We start from the raw sequence: 25,710 nt of genomic DNA on the forward strand, positions 1-25,710 counted from the left end.
TTAGATTCTAAATGGCCCGGGACAGACCCTCTTCCACACCCCCAGACACACGGCGGCCTCTGCCCAGAATCTCTGCAGGGAGACAGGGCCCGAGGTGGTCCCTAGAGCCACAGCCAGCTCTACCTGACCCCCCACCCAGGGTCCGCCACGGCACTGGGACGGGCTGCTCGGAGGATACCGTCATGACCATGGCAAACTTGTCCTCGCTGCAGGGGGACATGCTCTGGCAGGCGGCCTGTATCTCATTGATGGTGCAGTGGAGGTCATCCAGGTCACTGGTCAGGGCCCGTTGGTTCACTGTAGCGAAGGGGACAGGGCCTCAGGGGGCCACACTCCCAGCCCAGGACAGCAGGGCTTCCGCCTCGCCACCTGCCCGCCAACCCGGCCTACCTTTGGCAGCCAGGGGCACAGTGGGCAGGTCCTGCGTGAAGCCCAGCAGTTCGGGGAAGTGCTGGCTCAGCGATTTGGCAAGGATGTGCAGGAAGGTGGACTTCCCGTCCACCGTCTTGGTGGAGTTCAGCTGCAAGGGACCCCCAACACACAGACTCCTCAAGGACCCCTGCAGATTCCCGATCACACGGGCCAGGCACTCTCAGCCCTGCTCCTCCCAGACTGCGGCTCCAATTCCTGGCCCTCAACATTCACTAACCCCAAAGCCCATAAACCGACTGCTAGTGCTCCTCCCTCTGAGGTCTCGCCTGCTGGGATGCCACAGGCCTCTCTGGGAGTTTGGGGGTTCCTTGGCCCAGATCTGTGAGACCCCAGGAACCAGGCGGGCAATGCCCAGCTAGAGGAGGGTGCAAGGCCTTTCTGTCCTTGTCGGCAGATACAGCCCAAGAGCCTCTGACACCAAGAAGATGGGGAGCATCGCTCATAGATCTTCCCTCTTGTGGTGTTCTGGAAGCATCCATGGCTCATCTGAGCCCCAGACATTCTGAACCATTTATATCCACAAATGGAGCTTTTCTTCCTCTTGCACCCCAGGGAAAAGTCCCAGAAATGCCAGGGGAAGACTGGGCACTTGAGCTCTGACAGTGCTGATGCTGGGGGGCGGGGGGGCGGGGGCACAGAACCTGCCAGGTGTGCTGTCCCTCTCCTCCTGGAGCTTTTGCTCCCTGCTCCCCACTAGTCCGCAAGTCCAGATGCCCAGGCTTGGCTCGGAGGAGCGCCCGCACCCTCCCCCTGCCAAACTTCGCTGCAGGCAAGCCCGGGCCTGGGGGCAGCCACCTCTCCCTCCCGTGGGGGGAGGGCCCTGAGCAGCCACCCTGCCACAACCCGGTCAGGCCCGGCCTCCCCAGCCTCGCTGGCAGAGCAAGGCCGGCCGCTGCTCACCTCCGTCAGGAAGTTGATTTTGAAGCCTGTGGTCTTGTTGGTCTTGGGCTGTCCATCGTTGAGATAGTTGCCCATGGCCAACACAAACTGTGGGAGGGAGAGTGTGCAGGCGGGGGCTCGCCCCACCCCTCACCGCGGGGACCGCCGGGATGCGCCTCCAGGCTGGAAGCCCCCCCCCCCCCGGGGGAGCAGAGGGGCAGGGAGTGACCAGGGAGGGGTGCGCCCTGACCTCCAGGATCTTGGCCAGCTTCCGGCTGTTCTTGAGCTCCAGGGAGGCCTGGCGCAAGCACTCCAGGCTGCCCCGGATCTCTTCTGTCTTCTCCTGCAGGGTGGCCTGGAAGTGGAGGCTGCGCAGGCGGGTTTTGTACTCGGGAACGGAGAGCATCTGCTAGGAAGGCAGGGCCGGGATTATGCGCGCATCCGGACAGGACGGCCAGGAGACCCCACTGCCCCAACCAGCCTCGGATCGGGGTCAGCGGGCTGCCCGGACCTGGTAGTCCCTTAGGAAAAATAAGCACAACCTCTAGGGGGCTCCCTCATCCCATTTATTGTGCTTTGGACCTACTGTGGGACTAGGACCTTCAAGGTGTCGGCTGGGATTCAGAGGTGTGAGCGTGGGGGCGCAGGTGCAGCGGGACCGACGCGGCCCCGGGACAGCGCGGGAGCCCGGAAGGAGGCGACCAGGGCCGCGGAGCACAGCCCCTGACCCCGGGCGGGGCCCACGGCCGCCGCACCTGCAGGACGAACTGGTCGGGCTCGCTCAGGCGGCCGGGCGCCTCGCGGAAGGCCTGGTAGCGCAGCTCCTCGTCGGCGTCCGGCGCGAAGAGCAGCAGCTGCGCCAGGTGCGCGGGTTCCAGGCGCCCGGGCTCCATGCTCATGAGCACCTGCCGCAGCTCCGCGGGGCTCAGCTTCAAGTGCGCCAGCAGGATGGCTGCGGGGGGAGGGGGCGCCTCGAGGTTCACCCGGGCTACTGGGTGGAGCCTAGAGGTTCGCGCTTGGCGGGCGGCGGGGTGGGGCGTGTGTGGGGGGACCTGGGCGAGGCAGGAGCCGGCCTTCTTCCCCCGGACCGAGGACAGAGCGAGGGCGGGGCTCTCGAGGACACAGAGCCAGCTAGACCTGAGTGGGGCCTGGGGCGGCGCGACCAAGGAACCTAGGAGGGGCCTGGAGGCGGGGCCAGAACTGGGGCCCCACCAGGGGCGGGGCCTACGGGGGTGTACCCAAGGCCAGCACCTGTCGGGTGAATCGGGCTGGATGTGGGAGCTGGGAGGGGGCCTTCACCCTGCTGGGCATCGGGTGCGTTTGGGGGGGATTGCCTACAGCCTAATCTCTGTCATCCAAGGGGCGGATCCGCGGCTCTGCGGCCCAGGGAGGGCGGCCCCCTGCCCCCCCGCCTCGCCCAACCCCTGGGACGCCCTGGCCCCTCACAGGTGTTGTAGGCCTTCTTGTGGGACAGGATCTCCACCACCTCCTTCTTCCTGAAGGGCTCAGGCCCGGGCACTGGCTCTGGAAGGGTCAGTGATGGTTTAATGAGGGTTGGGGTGCAGCCACCCCAACCGCCCAGACGCCCCCTGACCACGGCCTTGATGGATCAGCTCCAGGCAACCAGTGTCCCCACGCATGGACTCTGTCGCCCCGGTCCAACACACTCCGCATGCCCAGTGCACAGCCCTCCTCCCACCCTCTGACCCTTGAGTGGGTGGGACTGAGCTGGCTGAGTCAGGGGGACCGGTCACCTCTGGACCTGGTGGATGCTTCCTAGAGGGACAAGGGCCTCTCTCTTCCCCCTGGGGCCACTTTCCACACACAGTATCCCTGGCTGCCTGGAGCCCCACCCAACACCTACAGGGAGACGCCCAGAGGGCTGAGGGGAGAGAGGGACTGCGGGGTAGGGGGGGCTCTGTGGGTGCCTCCCGCCCCCCTGACTCTGGCCGTGTGACTGAACAGGTCACCTGGGCTGCCTGCGCTCACTCCTGGGAAGGTGCCAGAGCCCCAGGATCAGTTTTGAAATGAGGGTGGAGGGTGTCTGGCATCTGGGAAGTGGGCTGCAAAGCCAGGTGTTAGCATCCCCAGTTTGGAGGCAGGAAAACTGAGGCTCAGGGAGGCTAACTCAGGGACACACTGAGTGAACTAAGTCAGTGCCGACCTTCGGGGCTCTAAGCCTGGGACACCACAGAGACCTGGGTACGGGGGTCCCCCAGGGCCCTTGGGCCACTCACTCGCAGTTTTCTGGGTGCCGAAGTGCAGCTCCAGGTCGAGGTATTTCACCATGTCACTCAGCTTGTCGTAGTCAGAGTCTTCCCCGAGCTGCAAGGGAGAGGCGGGCCCGGAGTGAGGAGGCACCCTGGCAGCCGGCCTGCTGTTCCCAGAGGGAGAGCCCCTTGAGGCCCCAGGGTGAGCCCAGGGGCAGGGGGCTGCGGGAGAGGCTAAATCCCGCACGCTCTCGCCGGCTCCTCTGGCGGTCAGTCACACGCACACTTGGGACACTCTCCACGCAGAAGCCAGCAGCCGTGCCAGAACCGGGGTAAGGGGCTGCAAAGGGGCTGCAGCCACCCAGGGGGCTTCGCGGTGGCCGAGGGTCCGGCCCTGTGCCGAGAGGTCCTCTGCAGGGAGTGAGCTCACCGGAGCTGCCCCAGGCTTCCAAAGTGGGGGGAATGGAACCAGGGAAATGCCAGGGGGCAGAAACTAAACAAGTGCTCAGCGCTGCTCCACGGCACCCTGGGGCCCCAGGCCACCTACCTGACCCCAGATGGTGCCTTCCGAGTTCTCCACCTGCTCCCACCGCAGGCGCTTGACGCTCATGTGGCTGGTCTCGCTGCGGCGGTGACCCAGGCCCCGGGACAGCATGGGGGGTGCACAGGGCACGGGTGGGGGCAAGGGGGGCGGGGGCGGGGGAGGGACTGGGTGGCTCAGCTGGGTAAGGGGCTTGGCCAGAGTCTGCGCGGGGCCCCGGGGACCGTCCGGGGTGCGGGAGACGGGCTTGGGGTCATGGAAGGGCAGGGGCGGCGGCGGCGGGGGGCTGAGCGGGGGCGGGGGGATGGGGTCAGAGCCGGAGGAGTAGGTCAGGGAGCTGCCCTCCTCGCTGCTGCTGACGCACTCGCTCGCGCTGCTGCGCTCGTTGGTCACGAAGCTGCCCTGGTCGTCGTCGTGGAAGCTCATCTGCGGGGGGCAGAACGAGGAGGGGGGGGGCCAGGCTGGGCTCAGGGACAGCAGAGCAGGGGGCGAGCGAGGTGCAGGGGAGGGTGGGCCAGTCTGGGGCAGGGGGTGGGAGGAGGGCCTAGGGACAGGGACAGGGTAGTCCGGGCGGTTAGCCCAAGGTTGTGGGGGTGGGGGGGTCCGACATCGTGTGGGGTACGGGACAAAGAGTGGGGTGATCCGAGACGGGGTGTATGGGTAGCCCTGAGTTCGGGGTGTCCTAGCTTGAGTCAAAGGGTGCGACAGCTCAAGCCAGGAAGAGGGGTGGCCTGGGACAGGTCCCCAGGGCAGCGAGCTCAGGCGCCCTGACCCCTTGGAGACCCCCCACACCGCACCTGCTTCTGGCCCCCCCCCCCCCCCCCCCGCCGGCAGCTCACCTCCTCGTAGTCGTTCTCCGGGCTCAGGAAGTCGTCCCCCATGGGCACCCGGGGGCCCAGCTGCTCGCTCAGGGCATCCAGGAAGCGGTCGGTGTCCGCGTCCCGGCTGCGCACAGGCCGGGAGAAGGCGAAGAGCTTCCTGCGGCTGGGCTGGCGGGCCAGGTCCGGGCTGGGGGGGCTGTCAGAGTGGATGGGCCCGGGGCCTGGCTGCGGGGAGGGCGCCCTGCTGCTGTCCAGGCTGGCGTAGGGGTGAGACTCGGAGCTGCTGGGGGAGACCGGGCCCCCCGAGCACAGTGGGTAGTAGCAGGGAGAAGGCAGGAGCTGCTCGCTGGGCCAGGAGACGCCGGACAGGGTCCTGGGCCCTGGGGTGGGGGGGGGGGGCACACGTGAGAACGCCGCTCCAGCCAGTACCTGAGTTCCGGGTGCAGGCTGGAGGGGCGGGGCCCAGGGTCGGCGGGCTCTGTGTCCCAAGCTGGGCCCCCTCCTTGTCCTCCCTGGACACAGTTCCCAGAAGGCCATCAGAGATTAGAGGTGGGGGCACTGTCCAGGCCAGTCCCCGGCTCGTTTTGGAGGGGAACCAGCGGTCCCACTTGGGAGCCACTGAACACAACTCGAAGGGCCGAGGGGCCTTCCGCAGGCCTTGGGCCGGCCTCACAAGGCACCTCGCACACCCCACTCACGAGCTGGGCTGGCCGGGCCCCCACCTGCTGTGCCTGCCGGGCTGGGCACGGGCGGGGAGGCGCGGGATCTGGACGTGGTCCCCATCTTCCCTTTGAAGCTGCTGCTCAGTCTGGACTCCAGCTCCGCGTAGACGGCCGACATCTGCAGGGAGAGGAGGCGGGAGTCCCGCCGCCCTCCCCTTCCCCGCGTGGCTGTCGCACGGCCCCACAGGCCAAGCCTGGCTGGCCAGCCCCCCACTGACACCGCCAGGGCAGAGCGGTCTCACCATCTTGGGGTTGGGGGTCTCCGGGAGGGACGTGCCGTCGCCGGCCTGGCGCTCGCCCGGGACCAGGGGAAGAGGCATCTCGGGGAAGTCGCTGGGGCCTGCGGAGGGAGGGAGGGAGGGCGGACTCAGCGGTGGGAGGTCTGCTCCTGCACGGGCCAGGGGGGCCAGGGACAAAGACCCTGCCCCAAGAGGGCCGCCGCCCCACCCGTTTCTGGGGACTTCTCACTTTGCAGATGGGACGCCCTTGCACCGTCTCGTGCCTCGGTCCCGGCCTTACCGCAGCTGAGGCCGGCCTCCAGGCCCTGGGACCGCAGGCTGCGGCGGCACACGGAGGAGGCCCTCAGGGAGCTCCGCCGCTGGGGCTCGGGCACCGGCGATGGCTCCGGTGACGGCTCTGGCTCCAGGTCCAGCGACGGTTCTGGCTCTGTCGTGGGACAGGAAAGAGGGATGGGCCCTTGCCTCTCGGCCAGACCAGGAGCCACCAAACACGGGCAGGGGGAGGGCAGCAGCCGGCTGCGCCAGCTGTGCCCACGGGAAGCCTGGGGGTGGGAAGTGGGTGCCAGGGGCAGGAATACGGGGCGGTGCTAGCCGGAGCTCGGGGCCTGGGGGAGGCGGCCACAGTGCACCCCACAGGGCCTGTCCTCATGACCGGAGCCCAGGGCCCCGCAATCCGAGGTGTCGATGCCCGGCTGCGGCTGCTACAGGGACGAACGGGGGAGGGGGGAAAGGAAGTCCAGGTCGAGGTAGGGTGTGAGACGCCTGCACCCAAGACCTGCTGAAAGCCGGGACACTCCCCCGCTAACTGTGGGTCCCCGGGACTCGGGACAGTGAGCACACAAGGGCCAGCACGTGGGCCTGCCGCCCGGCCGTGCACCGCAGGCGCAGAGCGCCCAGACAGAACGCGCAGGCTTCAGTTCCTGTGGCCCAAACAACGAAGGGCGTGGTTTTGCAGGCGCTGTGACGGGCGGCGGCAACGACAAGGCCTGGCAGGCCCCTGGGCTCGTCAGTGCCAAGCCAGGTGGGACCCGGCTGCACACTCACGATCCGGGTCTGCACACAGCACAGCCACCGAAGTCCCCCCACCCCCCACTTCGTGGATGACACACCTGAGGCTGCGGGCGGTTAGGTGGGGTGTCTAAGGTTATGCTGCACTTGCTCCTTAGAGCTGGGAAGGCGCATCTGACGGGCCGGGCGTGGGACCCACCGGCTAGGCAGGGCAAGTGTCTGCAGGGCCCAGGGGCACAGGGAACCGTGTCCGCGGGAACCGTGCCCGGCAGGTGAGAACGACCGTGCCCGGCAGGTGAGAACGGCCGTGCCCGGGCTGGGCCGGGGCCGCTCACCCGCCACGGCTGTGTAGCCCAGGAAGCAGGCGATTTTCTCCTGGCAGAGCTCCTGCTCCTCATACGTCAGCAGCTGGTAGACGAACTGCCACAGCACCTGCTTGGCAGGCGTGTCCAGCACGGGGTAGACGTCCACAATGAGCGTGTCGATGTTCCTGGGGGAGGGCGCGGGAGCGCGGCGTCCCTTACCCTGGGCCCACCCTTAGGGAGTGGAGTGGGGGGGGCGGCGGACAAGGGGGGCGCTTCTAGGCCACAGATCCCAGGCTCGTGCCCCGACCCCCCTTCCCACTGCCCAGACGGAGAAGGGCACGGGCTGCCCAGAGTCAAATCCCGCCTCTGCCACTTACCAGCCACGTGACCTCTCTCAAGTTACTTAACTCCTCTGTGCCTCAGTTTCCTCGTCTGTAACACGGGGGTCAAAAGTGCCACCTACCGCACAGCACTGCGGTGAGGATGGAAACGGATGGCGTGTGTGGGGACAGCTGAGTCCCCGAGTCAAGGGACGGCCCCTGGGCCAAAATCTGTCCCACCCCCTGCTTTTGTAAAGACTGTTTTGTCAGACCATGCCACACCTATCTGTTTGTATGTGGTCGGTGGCCGTCTCCAAGCTACAGCAGCGAGTGGAACAGTTTCGAGAGAGACTGTGCAGCCCCAAACCCTAAAATATTGACCACCTAGCCCTTCGTAGAAATAGTGTGCTGACCTCTGCATTGCATGAAAAGAAAAGTGGGTCCTCGTACACCACGGCACAGGAAGGTGGACTCTGGTGGGATAAGAGACCAGGGTGGGAAAGCTAAAATTATGAAGCTAATAGAAGCGAAGGCAGGAAAACGTCTTCTGAGCTGGAGGCAGGGACAGACACACAGAGCACTTGGGGGACTCGAAAGCCAGGCCTGGGATGGAGCACACAGCACGATAATGACGCAAAATAAAAACACGGGCAGAGCAGCGACGCCGGCCCCCCCTTCCAAGAGCCCGTCAGACAAAGGGGTGCCCGCTGCACGCACTGGGGGTGGTGGGCAGCGATGGGGGCCAAAGGGGATGAAAAGTGGGGGCAGCCCACTGCCCACCGACCGATGGCTGGACCAACAACATGGGTCCTGTCCACATGGGGGGACATGTGGCTTTAAAACAACGAAGGAGACGTCACAAGTGGGACGAACGCTGGGAACCTCTGAGTGACGGGAGTAGACACGGATGTCCAGAGTGTAAGTGTTCGTGTGACGTGTCCGGAACGGGGGAATCACAGACAGAAAGTGGGCTGATGGCTGCTCACGGTGGGGCGGAGAGAGCAGCAGGCAGGGAGCGGGGGTGAGGGGTGCAGGGTTCTTTCTGAGGGGACGAGAATGCTCTAAACTCCAGTGGGGTGGCAGCTGTGCGTACATGTACAATATACTAAACCAGACCGAAGACCTGTGCACTGAATTCCCAGGTGGGTGAATCGTACGGCACGTGAATGATGTCTCGATAAAACTCTTTCGACAAAAAAGGAAAAAGGATGAACACGTGAGGAGCTTTGGGGCACCATGACAATGACCCTCTGGGCCGAGGAGTGTGGTAAGTGCAGCTGCTGCCTGTGAGCTACAGAAACAAAGACACCAAACTGAGCCCCAGAGCGTCGGCCGGTGGCGCGGCGAGTGCCTGCAGGTGTGCGGCATCTTGGGGCCTTGCTGACACGGGAAGTACCGTCCCTGGCGGGCCCCACTGTACACTCGGCCAGTGATCAATCACTGTCAGCTTCACTTTACAGACAAGGCCTTGACCCGCGCAGGTCACGTGGCTGGGAAGTCTCAGACGCAGGTGTGTTCTGGTGCAGCCCCCCGTCCCCACCTGGGGGCCCCTGGTGCCAGCTGCTGCTTCCTTTGAGCCTCCCCCAGAGAAGGGGGGTGAGGGGGCTCAGGCAGGGAGGCCTGGATGGTGAGTCTGGGCAGGATCTGGGGCCCACCCGGGGCAGGTGCCCGCCCCCCTCGGCCTGGCCACCTGTGCTGGAAGAAGCTCTCGAGGGCCCGGCAGACCCCGTAGCGCTCGGGAGGCGTGAGCAGGTGCTCCAGCTGCTGGCTGAAGGTCCTCCCCTGCACGCGGATGCTGGACGGCAGGATCTCCGCCACCCACTGCAGGGAGGTGAGCGCCGAGGACGGGTTGGGGGAATCCAAGGAATCGGAGTCTGCAGGGCCACAGACAGGAGAGGCACAGGTGACCCTCCTGTTGCCCAGGCTGGAAAGGGGAAAGGTGACCCTGTGGCCCCAGGCCAGGTGTCCCCCAGGTGCTAAAGCTGGGAGAACTCCTGATATCTGTGGACTCGGCCCCGAGGGCGGGGGGTGGGGATGGAGGCGGAGCCCGGGCGGAGTCCCTGAGGTGGTCCCACTGGGTTCCGCAGCGCCACCTGGGCAGGGACGCTGGGGGTTTGGGGGCAGAGCAGAGGGGCCCCAGCAGGGTCTCTGTGGCTGTGGGGGTCTCACCACTGGCGAATGGGACAGGCCCCTCCTCCACCACCAGCGTGGGCATTGCACCGCTGCCCTGCAGCATGGACACCACCTTGTCGTGGGAGCAGTTCCTGCGGAGCAGAGACGGCCCGGCGGGGGGGGCCGGCAGAGATGAGCCCCACCTGGGGCCACCCCCCAGGCCCCCATCCTGCCCGCAGAGGCCGCACAGCACGTCCACCTCGGGGTCACACACCGGGGTCACACCCCGGGGCCAGGGCCCTGTCTCTCCCACCCGTTAATCTTTGCAGGAAAAGCTCCAGGCCCAGGACCTGCTGGGCACTTCTGGGTGCCGAGGGGCTCTCACCCATGCCCCCCCACCTGGCAGGGCTTCCCTGGCGCCCCCTCTGTGGAGCCAGAGTGTTTTCTGGCTGGAAGGACAGACTGACGTCCCAGCCAGGGTAGGAGAATACATTCAAGAGGTCCCACAGGACGAGGGACAAACCCTGGGGACCAGCTCCTCAGAGGAGATCAGGACTGTGGCCGAGGGGTCCCGACAGGCAGCAGTCTCAGGGGACAGTCCACCACCAAGCTCTGCCATCCCCAGTGGCCTCTGACCTCATGTCCAGTCCATTGAGGAAGAGGATCCGGTCACCGGACCTGAGGGAAGCGCTGTCGGCTGGGCTCCCTGGGGGCAAGGGGAGGGGGCGCTGGTCAGCGGGGCAGGGCCACTCCTGTTGCCCAGGCTGGAAAGGGGATGGGGACTGGAGGGGCCTCCGCAGCTCTAACCAGAGGGTGATTCCACAGTGGTTGGGGGGTGGGCAGTGCTGGGGGCGGCGCGGGCCACCAGTCAGCCCCGAGCTGTTGGGGAGGCGCTGACACGGAGGGGGGCTGGGGAGCAGCATTTCTGCAGCGCCTGCGCCCCCGGAGGCCCCCCGCAGGACGCTCAGCCCTCAGCCCTCATCTGAAGGTCCCCAGCAGAGACTCCTCTGTGCCTCTGTCCCCAGAGGAAACCTGTCTGCCTGGAGGGACGCAGTGCCCTCCTCGGGCTGGGAGACACGGTGTCGATCATGCGTTTTAGGCTTTGGCATCGGGGGCCTTGCTGACACTGGACTGACCGACTGTCCCTCCCAGGGCTAGCCGACTCCTAGACAGAGCAAGTGACCGGGCTGTAGGCGAGCAGGCCCTCGGCAGGCAAACCCACGGGGCCTGCCCGGAGCCCACGCCTGCTGGCCTCCCCGATGGGCTCTCACACCCTGAGCCACGGAGCACGTGCCCTCATCACCCAGGGCCAGGCGCCGGACAACTAGGGACAGCCCTGGGCCCCTGGACTTGTTCACACTAGCCCGTCCGAAGCCTGCTCACCCCACCGCGCCCGTTCCTTCCCACAGAAACCACAGCAAAGGGCCTGCGTGCCCACAGTTCCCACTGGCTCCCTCTGCCTCGGACGGCAGGGGGCCACCGGTCTGGAGACTGGGTTGCACAGACCAGCACAACTGATTTTTAACATGGCCCTGGGCCACGGGTCTCTGGCCACACGCGTGGAAGAGGCAGGGAGGTGGCAGTGGTGGCGGTGGCGGCACGGTCGGAAGGGACCCGTCCGAAGAGGGGAGAGGAACCATTTCAGGAAGAAGCTCCCTGGAGAGCAGCCTGCGACCTTTTCCAAACGACAGTATGTCAACCACGTAGTGGCCCACAGGTCCGAGAGACCCTGAACGCAGGGCTGGACCTCGGGGTTCTCCAGGGGCCGCGACAAGGATGCAAATTTTCCTGGGGACCAGAAGATGCCCGTCTCACAGGTCGTGTGTGTGCTGGAAGTGCGAGGTGCGGAGGGCAGAAAGGACGCAGCTGCAGCCGGGGCCCGCATGGGGCTGTGTCGCCAAGAGCACAGGGCTCGGGTGCAGGGAGGGATGGGCCCAGGCCAGAGCAGGTGACCCGGCCCTGTGAGTGGCTACAGGGAGTTTGGTCAGCACCGGGGGATATTTCCAGCCTCCCGGGACCTTCCACACTGGAAAGAGCTGCCTCAGCAGACAGGAGTTTCTGCTTCCCTCCCCGACCCCTGCACCGGCTGGAGGGGCGCAGTACCTGCTCTGCCTTCCTCAGGACGCCACCAGCCCAGGGGCCGGAAGGGGCAGGCTGGGTGGGAGGGGGAGGGAAGTCCAGCCGAGGGGACTGGGTCTCAGCAGAGGCCCCGCAGTCCTGACGCCTCTCTGGGCCTGGCCTGCTTGGCAAATGCCCAGGTCACGGGGACTGTAGCACCCCACAAAGGGCATGTCGTCTGGGGTGCAGCCTGGGCGGATGCAGCTCTGCTCTGGCCACCTGTCCCAGGGAGGGCCCCCCTCCCCGTGGACACAGAAAAGGTCTGGATGGAGAACTTGGTTCACCTGGCTCCAGGGTGACCCTGAACTTGGATGGTGGTGGCCCAACTCCAGCTGATGAATGATTTGGATGTGCTGCTGCTGGACACGCAAAGGACACAGACTATACAAGGCTAGGGGGGAGGTGCTGAGCATAGGCCTAAGGGGGTCCTGCACCCCCTTCCCGGACAGCCCCCTACTCCTCACCAGGCAGGACAGACTCGATCCAAACAGGCCCGTGGCCTCGCAGTGTGAAGCCGAAGCTCTTGTTGCCCTTGTAAATTCGGACTGTCCTGGGGAGAAAGAAGGTGCGGGGTGGGGGTGGGCAGCATGCCCTGCCCTGGGGAGACGGGGCTGGGAGACACAGGGGACCAAGAATGTCCTGTTCCCCTTAACATCCCCCACCCTTTCATCCACCCACGCCAGGTGTCCATGCCTCGCCCCCCTCCCCCCTGCGCCCTCTGTTCAGTCTGTGTCGTGAGCTCATCCAGGAGCAGGACGTGTCTGCAGCCCATGCCCCGGCCCCGATACCTGCGCGCGCCCCCCGGGCCAGCGTGGCAGCCCAGCAGCGAGGGGGTCTTGCGCGGAGGTGGTTCGTCCGGGCGGCGCGGGGCGGCGCTGGCGCGCGTGGACACCAGGAGGCGCTCCGGCCGCTCCTCGCTGCGGCTCCGGCGCAGCCGCTGGGCGCTCTGCGCCCGCCGGGCACGGCACAGCTTGCCCAGCAGACCCTGCGACACCACCTCGTCGAAGCGCGCACGATGCTTCTTGGGGATGAAGATCCTGCCGGGGAGGCCAGCTGAGTAAGGGCGCGCCCTCAGACCGTGCCCCGGTCACCGCAAACCGCGGCCTCGACTCAGGGTGGCTGGGGACTCAGCAGCCGGCACCCTCGCCTCCCTACTCTGGTGTCCGAACTTGCTTTCTGGCTCTGCGACCTGGACCAGCCAGGCACTGGGCTTCAGAGCTGAAGGCACTGGGACTCCCGCTCTCAGAGACGCCTTCAGGAAGTGCTGAGAAGCAGGGGCAGGCTCTCATGGCCCCCCGTGTGGGGGCCCACACCCCGGAATGTTTCCTTGTTGACCATGGGTCTCCTCTGCGACCTAGAAGCTCTCCGAGGGCTGGGTCTGTGGCTCAGCTTGGAGCCACGGCGACCGGCCAGGCTTGGCCCATGGGAGGGACTCAGTGACTCAATAAACAGGGGTCCACTGTGGTCCAGCCGCACACCTGAGTGATGGTTGCACTTAACACCCAAGGGGACTCCTCGGTCCACAGCGGAGGACTCTGAGGGCCCATAGCTTTCCAGAGTTAACTCGGCTGGCCCTTGGCCCAGCCTTGGGGTCTCGGCACTGTGGCAAAGCTCTGCCATGGGCCCCTGGAGGTCTGGTTGTTAGCACCCCCCCACCCCTGCTGGCTGCATCCCATGCTCCCTCCCTTCCCTGTTTTTTGGGTACCAGGGGCCAGTACCAAGGGAATAGTGGGGAGGGGGTGGGGGGGATTGGTGGTCTTGCAGCCAACTGAAATGCAACCCCTCTGGGGTCAGCCCGTGGCCCCCACTCAGTTCCCTAGACCTCTGTGGGTAGGATTAATAAGGCCAGGTGGGCAGGACAGCTGCCTGCTGGGGGGGCAGGGGTGCATCAGGACCTCCCCCCACCCCCACACGAGCCCCGCCACACACCGTGAGTGGGCTCTGCTTCTGCATGTCCCCGGAGACCAGGGGGACAGAATGAGGGGCCGACTCAATGCTGCCAGGCGCATCCTTGCCTGAGCCGCTCATGCCTGCCACCCACAGCAATTCCCCAGAACCCGGAGCCTCGGCCCCGTGCCCCAGATGGCCACGCAAGGTCTCTGGAGCCTGACACCTCCATCTGCCTGCCCTGCACATTGCCCACACCCCCCTACACCCACCACATGCCTCATGAGCAGACAAAGGAGAGATGACAGGGCGGAAACTGTCCACCTCACACTCTGGGCTCTGGCCCCAGACTCCAGAAGGCGTCAGCCCGGGGCCAGCCTGGGCAGGGGCCAGGCGACCATCCTGGCTCTGCCGTCCAGCAGCAGCTAGGAAAGACCCTGCTGCACCAGGACCAGGGAGAGTCACCGAGAGCACGGGTGGGGTAAGGCTGGGTGGCTGGTTCCCTGACTGGTGTCCGTGGGGCTGAGCCACACAAGGAGATGAGGTTCGTTCAGGGTCAGTTCTGTTCTCTCTGCCCGGGGCGCGGGGGGTGGGGGTGGGGGTGGGGGTGGGTCAAGTCTAATCCATCTCCCCAGGTTCCTTCCGGAGCTGCCCTAGGCCCCTCTCTCTATGACATGCCTTGAGTTTGATCTCTGCCCAGTTCCCTGGACCAGCCCAGGCGCAGGAAGGAACGAGGGCATTGCAATCCCAGCCGTTAGTCCCCTGCCCCCATCCGGACCCCAAGGGCGGCGCGCGGCTCCTGGGCGCCCAACGCGGGGAACTCGCTCCTTGTACCCTCCCCGTTTACGTCCACCCTCCCCTGCCTGCGGACCCCAGCCAGGCACAGCGGGTGCCCACAAGGGCAGGAAAGCCCTTCAGTGCCTCAGCCCCACCCCCTCTCAGTCCGGCCGGAGTCGGGTCCGCGGAGCCCAGGGCGCGCGGTTCCCGGGGGCCGGAGCGCAGTTGGGGAGCTACCGAAAGTGCCGGGAGAAGCCCTGGTCCTTCCCCATCTGGAGCGGGCGACAGCGGCGCAGCAGCTGCAGACGGCAGGGGGTAGCCTAGCCCGGGAGCAGAGCGAGGGCGCCGCGACTCCTCGCGCCTCTGCCGGGCCAGCGCACACGGCCCCTCCCGGGGCGGCACGGCCCGAGGCTGGGCGCCCGCCCCTCTCCAGTAGCCCCGCCCCGCCCCGCCCCGCCCCTCAGGGGGGATCCTTCAGCTAGCTCGCAGGTATCTGGGTCGGCTGGAGGCTGTCAAGCTCCCTCTCCTTGGGCCCCTTCATTAGACTCTCCCGGGCGCGTCACCTCCGATCTCCGGCCGGCCCGGCGCCCGGGTTCCTCGCATAGTGACGAGTCCCCAGCACCCGCTGCAGGGAGAATGAGCCCGACAGTTCGCAGGAAGTCCCGACTGTCTCTTGTAGAGCTCGGGAAGGCTTTCCGGGGGTGCGGACGCTGCTCTGGGCCTCGGGGTCTCAGCAGGAGTTGAGGTCAGCAAGAGGAAGCCCTCTCTACCTATCCAGGGCGCGCTCCCACCGAAAAGAGGCTAGCGAGGGGTCCCTGAATGCCACTATCAGCCGCTGAGACCGCACTCTGAGACCGCGGGGAGCCATGGGAGGGTCTAAGGATTTAAGGGGAGGTGGAGTGACCCCAGAGGTTTTGCTACACCAGGGGAGGGGTGATGCCGGGTGTTGGGGTGGGACACGTTTCTAGATTCTAAAGACAGAGGAAGGAGAGTGAATGAGGCCTGGTGAGTGAGTGAGTGGAAGCCAGCTGGGGGCGGCTGGCAGGTGAGTGGGAGGGGTGAGTAGAGGACCCCCCTGAGCTGGGAGAGGAGAGGAGAGGAGAAGGGGGGGACAGTAAGGGGAGGACAGAGACCTCAGGAAAGGGTCTGGGTTGTTCCTGGGGCTCTGGGCCTGCGGCTCCCCGGCCCTTAGAGCAGGAGCAGTCCCTGGGGACCCCCCGCGGCATTGTCCTTTCTCACTGGTCCCAGTGAGTCGTGACTGCAGGCCAGGAAGGGCTCCCAGTTGTGGGGGGAGCCGGCCCGGGGCATCCCGGGGGACATCAGCACCGGGCTCTCTCCTCACCAGGAGGCGGTCACCACCCAGACAGGCTGGGACTGCGGAGGCAGGGGACCACGGCCTCAGTCATTGTGGGGGACAACTCACACAGTCCTGCCCCCAGATTCCTGCAGCCCGCCATGGCGGCGGGGGGGGGGGTGTGTGGCAGGGGAATGAGGACACTGCAGACCTGACCTTTGATCTCTGGCACTCTGTCTGGGCCCTACTACGTAGCACACCTCATCCCCACGTTCCCGACCCACAGCGACCCCCCGGGCAGCATGTCTCCCCCGCAGCAGCAGCAGCAGCAGGAGGAGGCCGGAGCCGTGTCCTCCCCAAGCCCCGTGCTCAGCCCTGCCAGGGCGGGACGTGTCTGAAAACCCTGTCCGTGAGCCCAGCTCCCTGACACCCATGGGCACCGGCATCCCCTCCCGACGGAGCCATTGCTGGTGGATCTGTTCGAGCTGCGGTGGCCCGGCATCCAGAACCAGGCCTGCATGGGAGGTCTGTCTGAACGCGGCCCACCTTGCTGTGGGCCGAGGAGACGCCGGCACCGAGCGATTGCTCAGAGCCAGACCCAGCCGTCCGGGCACACGCTGCCTCGGGGCCAGGGAAGGCGCCGCAGGAGGCCAGCAGCGGGCACATCGGGGCAGGGGACTCCAGGCAGCACGGGGTGGCCGGGGGTCGGGCAACAGCGGACCTTCCCCGAAGCGCCTGCCCCAGCGAGAGTGCACCCCCAGGGACAGATGATTCGAGGGCAGTAGCTTTCAACCAGGGGTGATTTTGCTCTCCAGGGGACATGTGGCACTGTTGGGAGACAGTTTTGGTTGTCACAAAATGACACCTGGAAGGGGCCTACGCTGCTGGCATTTTCGAGTGGAGGCCAGGGGTGCTGCTAACCACGTACAGAATGGCCCCCCGTGACAGAGCGTCAGCAGTGCCCCGGCTGAGAGGCCACCGCAGGGAGGAGGAGACCGTCCCCAGGGAGAGCCGCCGCCCTGAGGGAGCACACAGGCATGCCCGGCACTGCCAGCCACAGGGCCCCCCAGAATTCTCCTGGAAGCTCTGTGTTGTGTGTCCCCGGCACCTGCCGGAGCAGAGGAGGGAGAAGGCAGCGCAGCTGCTCCCTCGCACCTCCCCTCAGGTGCTCAGCCTGTCCCATTTCTGCTCCGGCGGCAAACACGCAGTGCCACGTACCGGCAGCTTTCAGCCTTTTCCACCTCACGGCGCACATGCACTGAACACGGAAACTCCGTGGCACACCAGAAAACGATATTTTTGCCCATCTGGCAAAAAAAAAATAGGTATCAGTGTGATTAATTCACACTGGATGGTTATTGTGGTGTTGGCTGTTGTCATTTTTGTTTTATCGGACAGCCTGAAGGCAAAGGGGTCGGTGCCCCGGACTGAATAGCCAGGCGTTGCTTGCTTTAAAAATTCTTGCGGCGCACCAATGGAAAATCGCTGCACTGTGCGTAAGACATACCACAGAATTCTACACTTGGAACCTGCATGATTTGGTTAACCAACATCATCCCAATAAAATTGACAATATCTTTTCTGTTTGCAGGTGGCAGAGCTCGTTTATGTGATTTCCTACCGCGAGCCCTGCCGGGGACACGCAGGTATTACCAGCCCCGTTTCCAGACAAATCACAGAGGTCAGTGAACTGCTCAAGGTCACACAGCCAGGGAGCACCCTTGGGGTTCAAGCTGGGTCAGCCGGGATTCCAAACCCCCCACCACCTCCACTGCCCCCCTCCCCCCAGCCTGCCCCTCCCTCTCCTTCCGTGTTTCTGGAAACACCAGCGGACCCCAAAGCCGGCTTAGCGCTCCTGCTCCCTCCTGACCACGTCACACTTTCCGCCGTCTGGCCTGTCCTAATTAGAACGCCGTCACTTCATCAAACTGGGATCCCTGTGGGGACAGACCCAAATTAGGATCTGAGCCACGGGAGTGGCGCGGTGGCAGAGGAAGACCAGACCCTTTTCTGGCGTGGCCGGCACTGACCTGAACGTCCCCTCGGGGCGGCAGTGCCAGCCCGGAGAGCTTCCCGTCCTGAAGTTCGAGTGCCCTGTCTCTAGGTCACCACTAGCCATGTGCGCCTATGGAGCCCTTGAACTGTGGCTAGTGGCTCTGGGAAGCTGAGTTTAAAATGTTAGCTAATATGCATTCAATCTAATTTTAAAGAGTGACATGTGGCTGGTGGCTCCCGAGCCTCACAGTCTCAGGGCTCCTTCTCCTTTGTCCCCAAGTCTTCGGTTTTGACCCCTGGGACCAGCCAGCTCTTTGGGGGTTCCAGCCTCTGGCAAGCATGAATGCCCACACGTGTGCACACACATGCACATTGTCTCCGGGACTACCTTTGGCTGCTCAGGCTCTCACTGGTGGGGGAGAGAGGTCCCCAGGGCCACACAGAAGCTCTTCGTGGCCCCTTCATGGCCCTCCACTCAGGTAGGAGGACCCACAGCCGGGCACAGTCGGGCACCCTGCGTTGGGCACCCTTAGGCTTGTGCGGCACTGCCCTTACTTTGGTGCTCAGGGGTCCACCCCTGTGGCCAGATGCCTGGCCCTGATGAACTCCCCTTGGGGGCTGTCTTCCCACCTCCACAGGACATACTGCCAGACCCAGAGGTCACTGACTGAACCCAGACTGGCCCCAGCTGCCTCCTGCTGGGAGCCCGCCCTGATTGCCCCTGACAGCTCAACCCTGGACGGTCTCTGCCGGCACTCATCTCCCGCCACCCCCCCACCCAGTCACAAATAACGGTGACTCCCCCATGCCCCACTGAGCTCCCTTGGAAACGTGCTGCGCGGGGATGGCTGCACCCCTGGGCCACCAGGGCCTGGGGATGGGATGGGGTGGGGGTGGGGGGCTGAAGCCACACTGCCAGGGTTGCCCAGCTGGGCACCGCCCCCTCCTCCAGCAGCCTCCCCAATTTTCCTGTCGCCCTTGACACACGCTGACAACAGAGGCTGCTGTTTCATCCTCCCCGGCAGCGCCCTGGGGGTTGCTGCGGGGGGCGGGCATCCCCACGTGGCCGGGGTTCCCCGTTTTTCAGGCTCTCAACTGCGAGCGCCCAAGGGGGCGCCTCCTTCACCCCGGCTTTTCCCGACGAGCTGCCGGTGGCTGGGGGCTGGCAGCGGCTGGGAACGGCGGGCGTGAGGGCTGTCTGGGAGGCAGACAGGCTGACCCGGCAGACGCGGCAGGGACAGAAGCTGGGGCAGCGCCGGAGGGACAGGAGGGGAGCTGGGAGGGCCTCCAGCGGAGTCCGGCTGCTAGCGCTCTTGGGCCGCGGCGTGCCAACGTCCCAGGGGACAGCCCGACGCCCCCGCCCCCGGCCCAGCCCTGGTGGGGAGGGGCGGAGTTCGGTTGGGGGGGCTGCCTATCCATCCCCTCCCCAGGGAGCCCTCAGCGCCGGCACCGCATCTCCACCGCACATTTGGCTCCAGGAATAACTTTTTTTGTTTCCTTTCCGGATTTCCCCAGCCCCTAACTCACCCCAGACAGCTCATGGTGGCCGCTTTCGGTGGCCTTCTGTGCTCCGCCGCCGCCGCAGAGCCGAGCGGCTGCGCCCGCCCGGCCCTGGGGAGGGGGGGTGGCCAACCCGGTCCCTGACATTGGCCAGGCCCAGAGGGAGGGGCAGGCTGCGGGGTGAATGGCAGCGAGGGGAGGGGGCGGGCTGAGTCCGGGAAGGGGGAGGAGGAGGGCTGGGGAGCAGTCGCAGGCTCGGGAAGCAGAGTGGGGAGAGAAAGCCCCACGGCAGCGGGGCTGGGAACAGCCCTCAGGCCCGCGGGCCTGGTCACAGCTGGGCAGTGCCCGGCAGTGGCTTCTGGCAGGAAAGGCGGGGGCTGGGCTCCTGGAGGGGACTCCCCGCCGCTTCCGGCCAGGGCCCACCGGGAGATTTTTGTTTGTTCGTTTCTCTGAAGAATAAACTGAAAGGTTCCAAGGCTGAGCAGAAGACAGCAGGTGCCCAGCCGACCGGGTCCACATTCCCCTGCCTGCCACTCACTTGCTGTGTGACTTTGGGCCAGCCTCTTAACCTCTCTGAGCCTCAGTCTGCCTCGGTGGACTGGGAATAACAGGAGCACGGGGGCAGTCAGCGGGAGACAGTTCCTCTGGCGTCCTGGGGAGGACCCTGACATGCCCCTGGCGTTTCCCAAGGGCAAAGAGCCCAAATAGGGGAGGAGGGGTCGGAACCGCCTGGCGCAACCCTGGACTTCTCACTGCGCCCTGCTCTGTCCCCGGGCAGAAGTAGGCCTGTCTTGGCGCCCTGTTGATTCCTGTGACCTGGGGTTTGGGACACAGCAGGGCGGGCTACAGCTTCAGATCAGGAGGGGGCCCCCTCGGTGCCCGCCCCAGGCCAGCCATCGGCCGCCCTTTCCTTCTCAATCCAAGCGATGCCCCGACCCCCGGCAAAGCCAACAGGTGCCCTTCTCTGGGTCACCGCCCACCTTTGTTCTGGGGCTGCGGGGCTTGGGGGTCCAGTTCCGGAGTGGGCCACGCAGCGGCAGCAGTGTCTGGGATGGCGGGGGGGGGGGACTGTGGGCACCCCTGAGCGCTACGCCCCCTGCCTGCCCGCCCCACCCCAGACGGAGGCACCTGAGGCTGTCCAGGAGTGGCCCCCGGGCCTCTCGGGGCAGGGCCAGGGACAGTGCCCGCACCAGCTCGTCCACCCGCTGCTCGGCCGCGAACTGCTTCAGGGCGGCAGACACCTGCTCCTTGGCAGCCGGCTGGTCCCCCAGGATGTCGTCCACCTGCAAGGGAGGGTCCTGTGAATGAGCGCTGGGGGCCCCTCGCCCCTCCCTTCCTCCCTCAGTCTGCCTCTGCAGGGCCACCGGCCCGCTCGAGGAGCCGAGTGCTGCCTGGGCCCGGCAGGGAGCTCTCGGCCCACGTCACTCCACCTGGAGCCTCCACGCGGGCATGCCTAGGACCGGCCTTGTTGCATACAAGGGAACGGAGGCTGCTACAGGCACAGGAAACCGGCCCAAGGTCGTGGGGTCAAGGCTCGGGCCCAGAGACAGCCCTTCTGCCGAATACCGTAAGGATCGAAGGAATCAATACGACGGCTCACACGGATGCCACGCGCTTGGTAATTGCTAGTTACTATTGTTACACCACTCTCCTCCCTTCCACTACCCGTTTTGCCTCGATGTGGTGGAGAACATTCTGGCTCCGCCTACAAGCCCTGGAGTGCACGCCTATTGTGACTCCACGGTGCTGCCTCTGGACTTTTGTTTTCTTTGTCTCCGCGTACAAACCCGCTGATGCCCGTCTACTCGGAGGAATCTGTGCGGCCGGTGGAAACGGGCATGTAGACAGCCATTGGGGAGATATGTGTCGTTTCTTGGCTGTTCAGCCAAAAAGGGAGGAAAACCCCAAATTAGGTGAAAGGCAAGACCCTGGCAGTTACGTTGTGGCTTTGGCCATTAGGATGTTCTTGTCCAGGGCTTCGGCTCCCGAAGGAATGGGGCAGAAATGTGGGGACAGCAGAGCTTGTTCAGGGCAGTGGCAGAGCCCATAGGACGCCCTGAGCAGACTCTTCCTGAAGGATGCTTTAAGGCCGCCACGCTCTGGGTTGCCAACCTTTTCTCGGTGCTAAGCCTGGGTGTCCAGCGCTGATGCGGCGAACTGTCCCTCCCACAGTTGCTTTCCTGCCTCAGCGGTCAGAGTCGACTTCCATTGCTCTGCAGCCGGGTTCACCGCACGCTCTGTAATTCTGGACAATGGTGGTTCCACAGTGAGCATTTCTTCACGTCTTAACATCTCGGAGGTGAGGATATGTCTTACGGGGAACTGTCACTCCTGCACGCAGTTCCCGTGTGAATTTGGTCGTAGGTGTTCCCATGGTTACAGCCACTGAGTTCTGTGCACCGCTGGTAAGACATCTGTCCAAGTAAGACAGAACGTCCTCTTTCCGTAACCACTAAATGAAGCTACGAGACAGGGGTGAGGATGGGTGTGTCATGGGTTAACTGGCAGGGATTTGCTTTCTCAGCAGAAAATAAAACGGCGGTGCATCTTGCAGTCAACGGTGTTTTAGATTTTGTGCGAGGTGGTACCATTTGGCCATGAGAAAGCTGCTGTTGGGGGTGCAGGGTTTCTTTTTGGGATGATTAAAACGTTCTAAAATTGTCGGCGGTGATGGTGGCCCAACTCATGACTCTACTAAAAACCACGGGCTCATACAGTTTCGATGGGCCAGTTGTACAGTAAGTGAATTCTGTCTCCGTAAAGTGGTGTAATAGACACGCCAAAGCGTGATAAGCAGGCCAGTGAAAAAAGCAGGTTACCACACCGCCTTGCCTTTTCATGGTATGTAGTTGCACATGCGTTCGTGCAGTGGAAATATACCCGGACACCCTGAGCGGACCCTGAAGCAGAGGCGGGAGGCTGGGAGGTGAGCGGGTGCCTCTCTCTCAGGGGCGCGTGGGGGCAACTTCAGCCAGGACCAGGGCTGTCTGGCCCTCACTCACCTTCCGTCCACCTCTGAACTCGGATCAGACTCGGCATCCTTCCCCTCCGCCCTCTGCCCTCCACTCGCAAGCGGATGAAGAGCCGAAATGCACTCTTCAGGGGCCTCCCTGACCACCCTGTCCGAGGGGCCGCTGTCACTGTCTTGTCTCCCCCTGTCTGTTTCTTCTCTTTATTGGCCATGACCTGCAATAGCTTGTCTTGTGATGTGTCCGCTCCCTCCTCGTCTCTTTGCCCACTCGAGTGTTAGCTGCACCAGTGCAGGCTCCCTGCCTGTCTTGTTTGTGTCGTGGTGCGAGATCGATAACCGCTAAAGGCACAGACCTAAGCGTCTCTGCCGCCTCCTTCCCTTTGGCTCATATAAAGGTCCAGGTCCCTCCAAACCTATAAAGGACTGTTAATAAAGTCCTCCTCTCTGCACACCCCGGTCATCCTCGTACTGTTTTGGCCCAGTGCTGTCCCACCTGCATCCCCTCCCTGCCAGCGTCCGCCCCACTGGCAGCTCCCACATCGTGATTTCAGCCCAGAGCTTGCTCCTGGGTCTCAGGGCTGCATATCCAGCTGCTTCCTATTTGGTGGCACAAGGGGATTAAGGAAGGCTTTCTAGAGGGGGCGACAACCATGGAGGCAGGGGGTTCAAGGGCATCAGTCAGAGGCCACGTTCTGGCATGCCTGAGTCCTGGCACATGCACACCACAGGTCTGAGGAGGCTTCTGTCCCCTCCTCCAGTTACGATGGTCCGAGACCCAGACCTGAGTTCTCACCCCCTCCCCCCAGCCCGGGGCACAGAGCCTGGCCCACGGAAGGCATCCGGTGGAAGTGCATGCCACTGAACCAAAGAGCTGTGAGTGGCCGGCCATTCTCACACGGCATTTCCTGCTGTCCCCCGGCCAATCTCAGTGTCCCTCAAGGTGAGCAGGGCAGGCTGCAGCCCCCCCACCCCGCAGCCCCTCCCTGTGCACCCACCAGGCTGGGAAACGGTGGTGGTTTTGAAATCAAAGTCAGCGGCAGCCTCGAGTCAAAGGAGAACATGGCTGGCTGGAAAGAGGCTTTATGTAAGGAGGAGGAAAAAATAGTTCCTCCCCCCTGGGGCCTGTGCCACAGTGCGGTTTTGGTGTCAGCTATTATCCAGACACTCTCAACCTACATCGAAGCAGCAGACACCATCACAGGACGCAGACGGATTTTCTGTTTAATATCAGAGTCTTCAAGGAGGAAAAACTGGGGCAGGCAGAGCACCGGTGAGGATCCAGGAGCCAATCGTCGAAAACCAATGGGGGGCGCCCCACCAGTGGCCCCGGTCTTCCTGAAGCAGCCTTGTTGGGGGGTTTGTTCTCAGCCTTTGGGGGTGCTCGGCGAGCTCGAACCAGAATCCACCCTTTCTGAGCCCCCTGGCCGGAAAGCGCACCGCCGCTGGCCCGGGCATCCAGCCAGGTTCCATGCTCTGCGGGTGGCCGCCCAGGCCCTGCTTTCTGGCATGTCTGCGTGAACACCCTGCCCATCTGGGGGCTCCGACTGTGCCCCCTTTCTGAGTTTCCGGGGATTAGATGGAGTCCGGGACCGGCCTTCGGCGCTGCAGAAAGTCAACTGCGATCACAGCGGACATTACTAGTTGCCACTGTCTGAATGTTTGTGTCCCCACCCCCAAATTCACCTGCGCAAAAACCTAACGTCCAATGAGATGGTATTAGGAAGCGGGGGCCTTTGGGAAGTGGTTCGGTGCTGAGGGTGGGGCCTTCACGAGTGGGGTCAGTGCCCTTCTGAAGACAGCCCAGGGAGCTCCCTAGCGCCTTCTGTCGTGGAAGGACACACTCCAAAGCCTGAGACCCAGAAGACGGAACTCACTCCACCATGCTGGCGCCCTGGTCTCAGTCCGCCGTCTCCCAGAAAGGTGAGAAACAGGTCCCTGGTGTTGATGAGCCACCCAGTCTCTGATGTTTTGTTACAGCAGCCCACGGGGACTGACACGGGCAATAGAAACAGTGATTAACTGCTACACACGTGGATGGAAGTCGAAGACGTAATGTCGAGCACAAGAAGCCCAGCACGAAAGAGCATGCATTGCACGACTCCGTTTATATGGCGTTCCCAGACACAAACTCATGCGTAATGATGCGAGCCAGAGGAGCGGCTGGCTCGTGATAGGGAGGGCGGAGAGACAAGGAAAGAGGTGCGCGAGAACCTTCGGGGTGAAGAAATCACTCTATAGCTTGCATTCTGTTATCTGTGCATTCTCTTAGTCTATGTTTTTATCGGCATGGTGGTTACAAGGGTGTGCTCACATAAAATTTATTGAGCTGTACACATAAAACACTTTATTACATACCTGTATCAACTGTATACCTCGGTGAAAAAGGAAAGCAACGCCCACATATCAGTGTACAGCACCTCGAAACGTGAGCGTCACTACGTTTGTGGTAAATCTGTTCCTAGGAGAGTCCCCATCCCCATGTCGTGTGAGCCTCAAGCTCCAGACCCACTCCAGGTCCTTGGAGAAGGGCCAGCAGAGCGCCGACGTGCCCCGCCCACACGAGCCAAGCCCCGCCCACCCTACCTTGCGGCTGAACTCCTGGGCCTTGCGCCTGCGTTCTCGGTGCACGGCGTCGGGGCGCTTGCGACCCCCCAGGCGCAGCAGCTCGCGGCCCAGCAAGAGGCCGCGGCCCGGGCGCGCAGGTCGCAGGGATGTGGTCGGTGGCGCGGAGCTGGCTCCGGCGCCGGCGCCGTGGTCAGGGCCCGGGAGCACCCCGAGGCTGGGCGGCACGCGCGGGCAGTGCCGGGCCAGGCGCACCAGGCGCTCGCGGCTCAGGCCGCCCACGGCCAGCCCCTCCACCTCCAGGATCTGGTCTCCAGGCCGCAGTCCCCCAGCGTGCGCGCTGCTCCCTTCAGCCACTTCCAGGACGAAGCAGGGGCCGGAGCCGCCCAGACGGAAGCCGAAGTCCTCGGGCCAGCCCTGGTTGGTGGTCGGCATGGCAGCAGTGGCCTTGCGTCTGGAGAGAGAGACAGCACAGGGGTGTCCTTGTGACCCTGTCCGCGCTCTGCATGCGGCGGCTCAAAGGTCCAGGACCTCTCCTTTTTACCTCCAAGCGGAAGATCAGTTCCTGCCTTGGGGTCTGAACTGCTGGATCCAACTGTGCCTGAAATTCACCAACTTCCGTGTGACGAAAGGACTTCCCAGTAACTAGTTCACACATTCCTACTGACTTTGGGGGTATTTGCCCTTTGAATTGTAAGACTCTCCATTGTTGGGGAAGCACGGTGTGGCTGAGTTGGGGTCTCTGGGCTTCTGGCTCTAGGACAGGCTCGGGGACAGGAGGTGCCTCTGTCCTCCAAGAGAGGCTGACTGTGTGGGCCATTGGGGTAGGCAGAGGCGCAGGCACAGCCTGGGGACCTGAGGATGACTGTCGTGGTTGGGACAGGGTCTGTGTTCGTGCGTGTGTTCCTTTGAGAGCATGATTCCTTACAGGAGCCCACAGGAGGACCCTGACATCACGGTGGGCAGGCTTGTTTCCTGGGGGAGAGGGCCTAGTTCTGAGGGCTTCCTGATGCTGGC

General features: G+C 64.3%; 1 protein-coding gene across 2 annotated transcripts in view; it reads right to left on the minus strand.

The window, feature by feature from the left end:
• Nucleotides 1-25,165, minus strand: part of LOC114509839 (Grid2 interacting protein) — a 29,872-nt gene extending 4,707 nt beyond the window's left edge. The window contains exons 1-20 of one of the 2 annotated variants that reach the window (XM_028528390.2): nt 24,715-25,165; nt 20,289-20,443; nt 12,496-12,744; nt 12,172-12,257; nt 10,226-10,295; nt 9,647-9,741; nt 9,168-9,351; nt 7,188-7,342; nt 6,125-6,271; nt 5,848-5,945; nt 5,606-5,723; nt 4,902-5,263; nt 4,069-4,488; nt 3,549-3,636; nt 2,758-2,835; nt 2,067-2,263; nt 1,562-1,717; nt 1,333-1,419; nt 391-520; nt 179-297 (exon numbers count right to left, since the gene is read on the minus strand). In XM_028528390.2, coding sequence (XP_028384191.1) covers nt 179-297; nt 391-520; nt 1,333-1,419; nt 1,562-1,717; nt 2,067-2,263; nt 2,758-2,835; nt 3,549-3,636; nt 4,069-4,488; nt 4,902-5,263; nt 5,606-5,723; nt 5,848-5,945; nt 6,125-6,271; nt 7,188-7,342; nt 9,168-9,351; nt 9,647-9,741; nt 10,226-10,295; nt 12,172-12,257; nt 12,496-12,744; nt 20,289-20,443; nt 24,715-25,128 — 3,408 coding nt within the window. In that variant the 5' untranslated portion in view covers nt 25,129-25,165. Of the gene's footprint in view, nt 1-178; nt 298-390; nt 521-1,332; nt 1,420-1,561; nt 1,718-2,066; nt 2,264-2,757; nt 2,836-3,548; nt 3,637-4,068; nt 4,489-4,901; nt 5,264-5,605; nt 5,724-5,847; nt 5,946-6,124; nt 6,272-7,187; nt 7,343-9,167; nt 9,352-9,646; nt 9,742-10,225; nt 10,296-12,171; nt 12,258-12,495; nt 12,745-14,608; nt 14,738-20,288; nt 20,444-24,714 lie in introns of those variants that run through there. The other variant, XM_036013902.1, reaches the window with a different exon arrangement.
• Between the last annotated feature and the right edge of the window lie 545 nt (nt 25,166-25,710).

Source organism: Phyllostomus discolor, chromosome 13 (genome assembly GCF_004126475.2).
Source record: "Phyllostomus discolor isolate MPI-MPIP mPhyDis1 chromosome 13, mPhyDis1.pri.v3, whole genome shotgun sequence".
NCBI classification, from domain to species: domain Eukaryota; kingdom Metazoa; phylum Chordata; class Mammalia; order Chiroptera; family Phyllostomidae; genus Phyllostomus; species Phyllostomus discolor.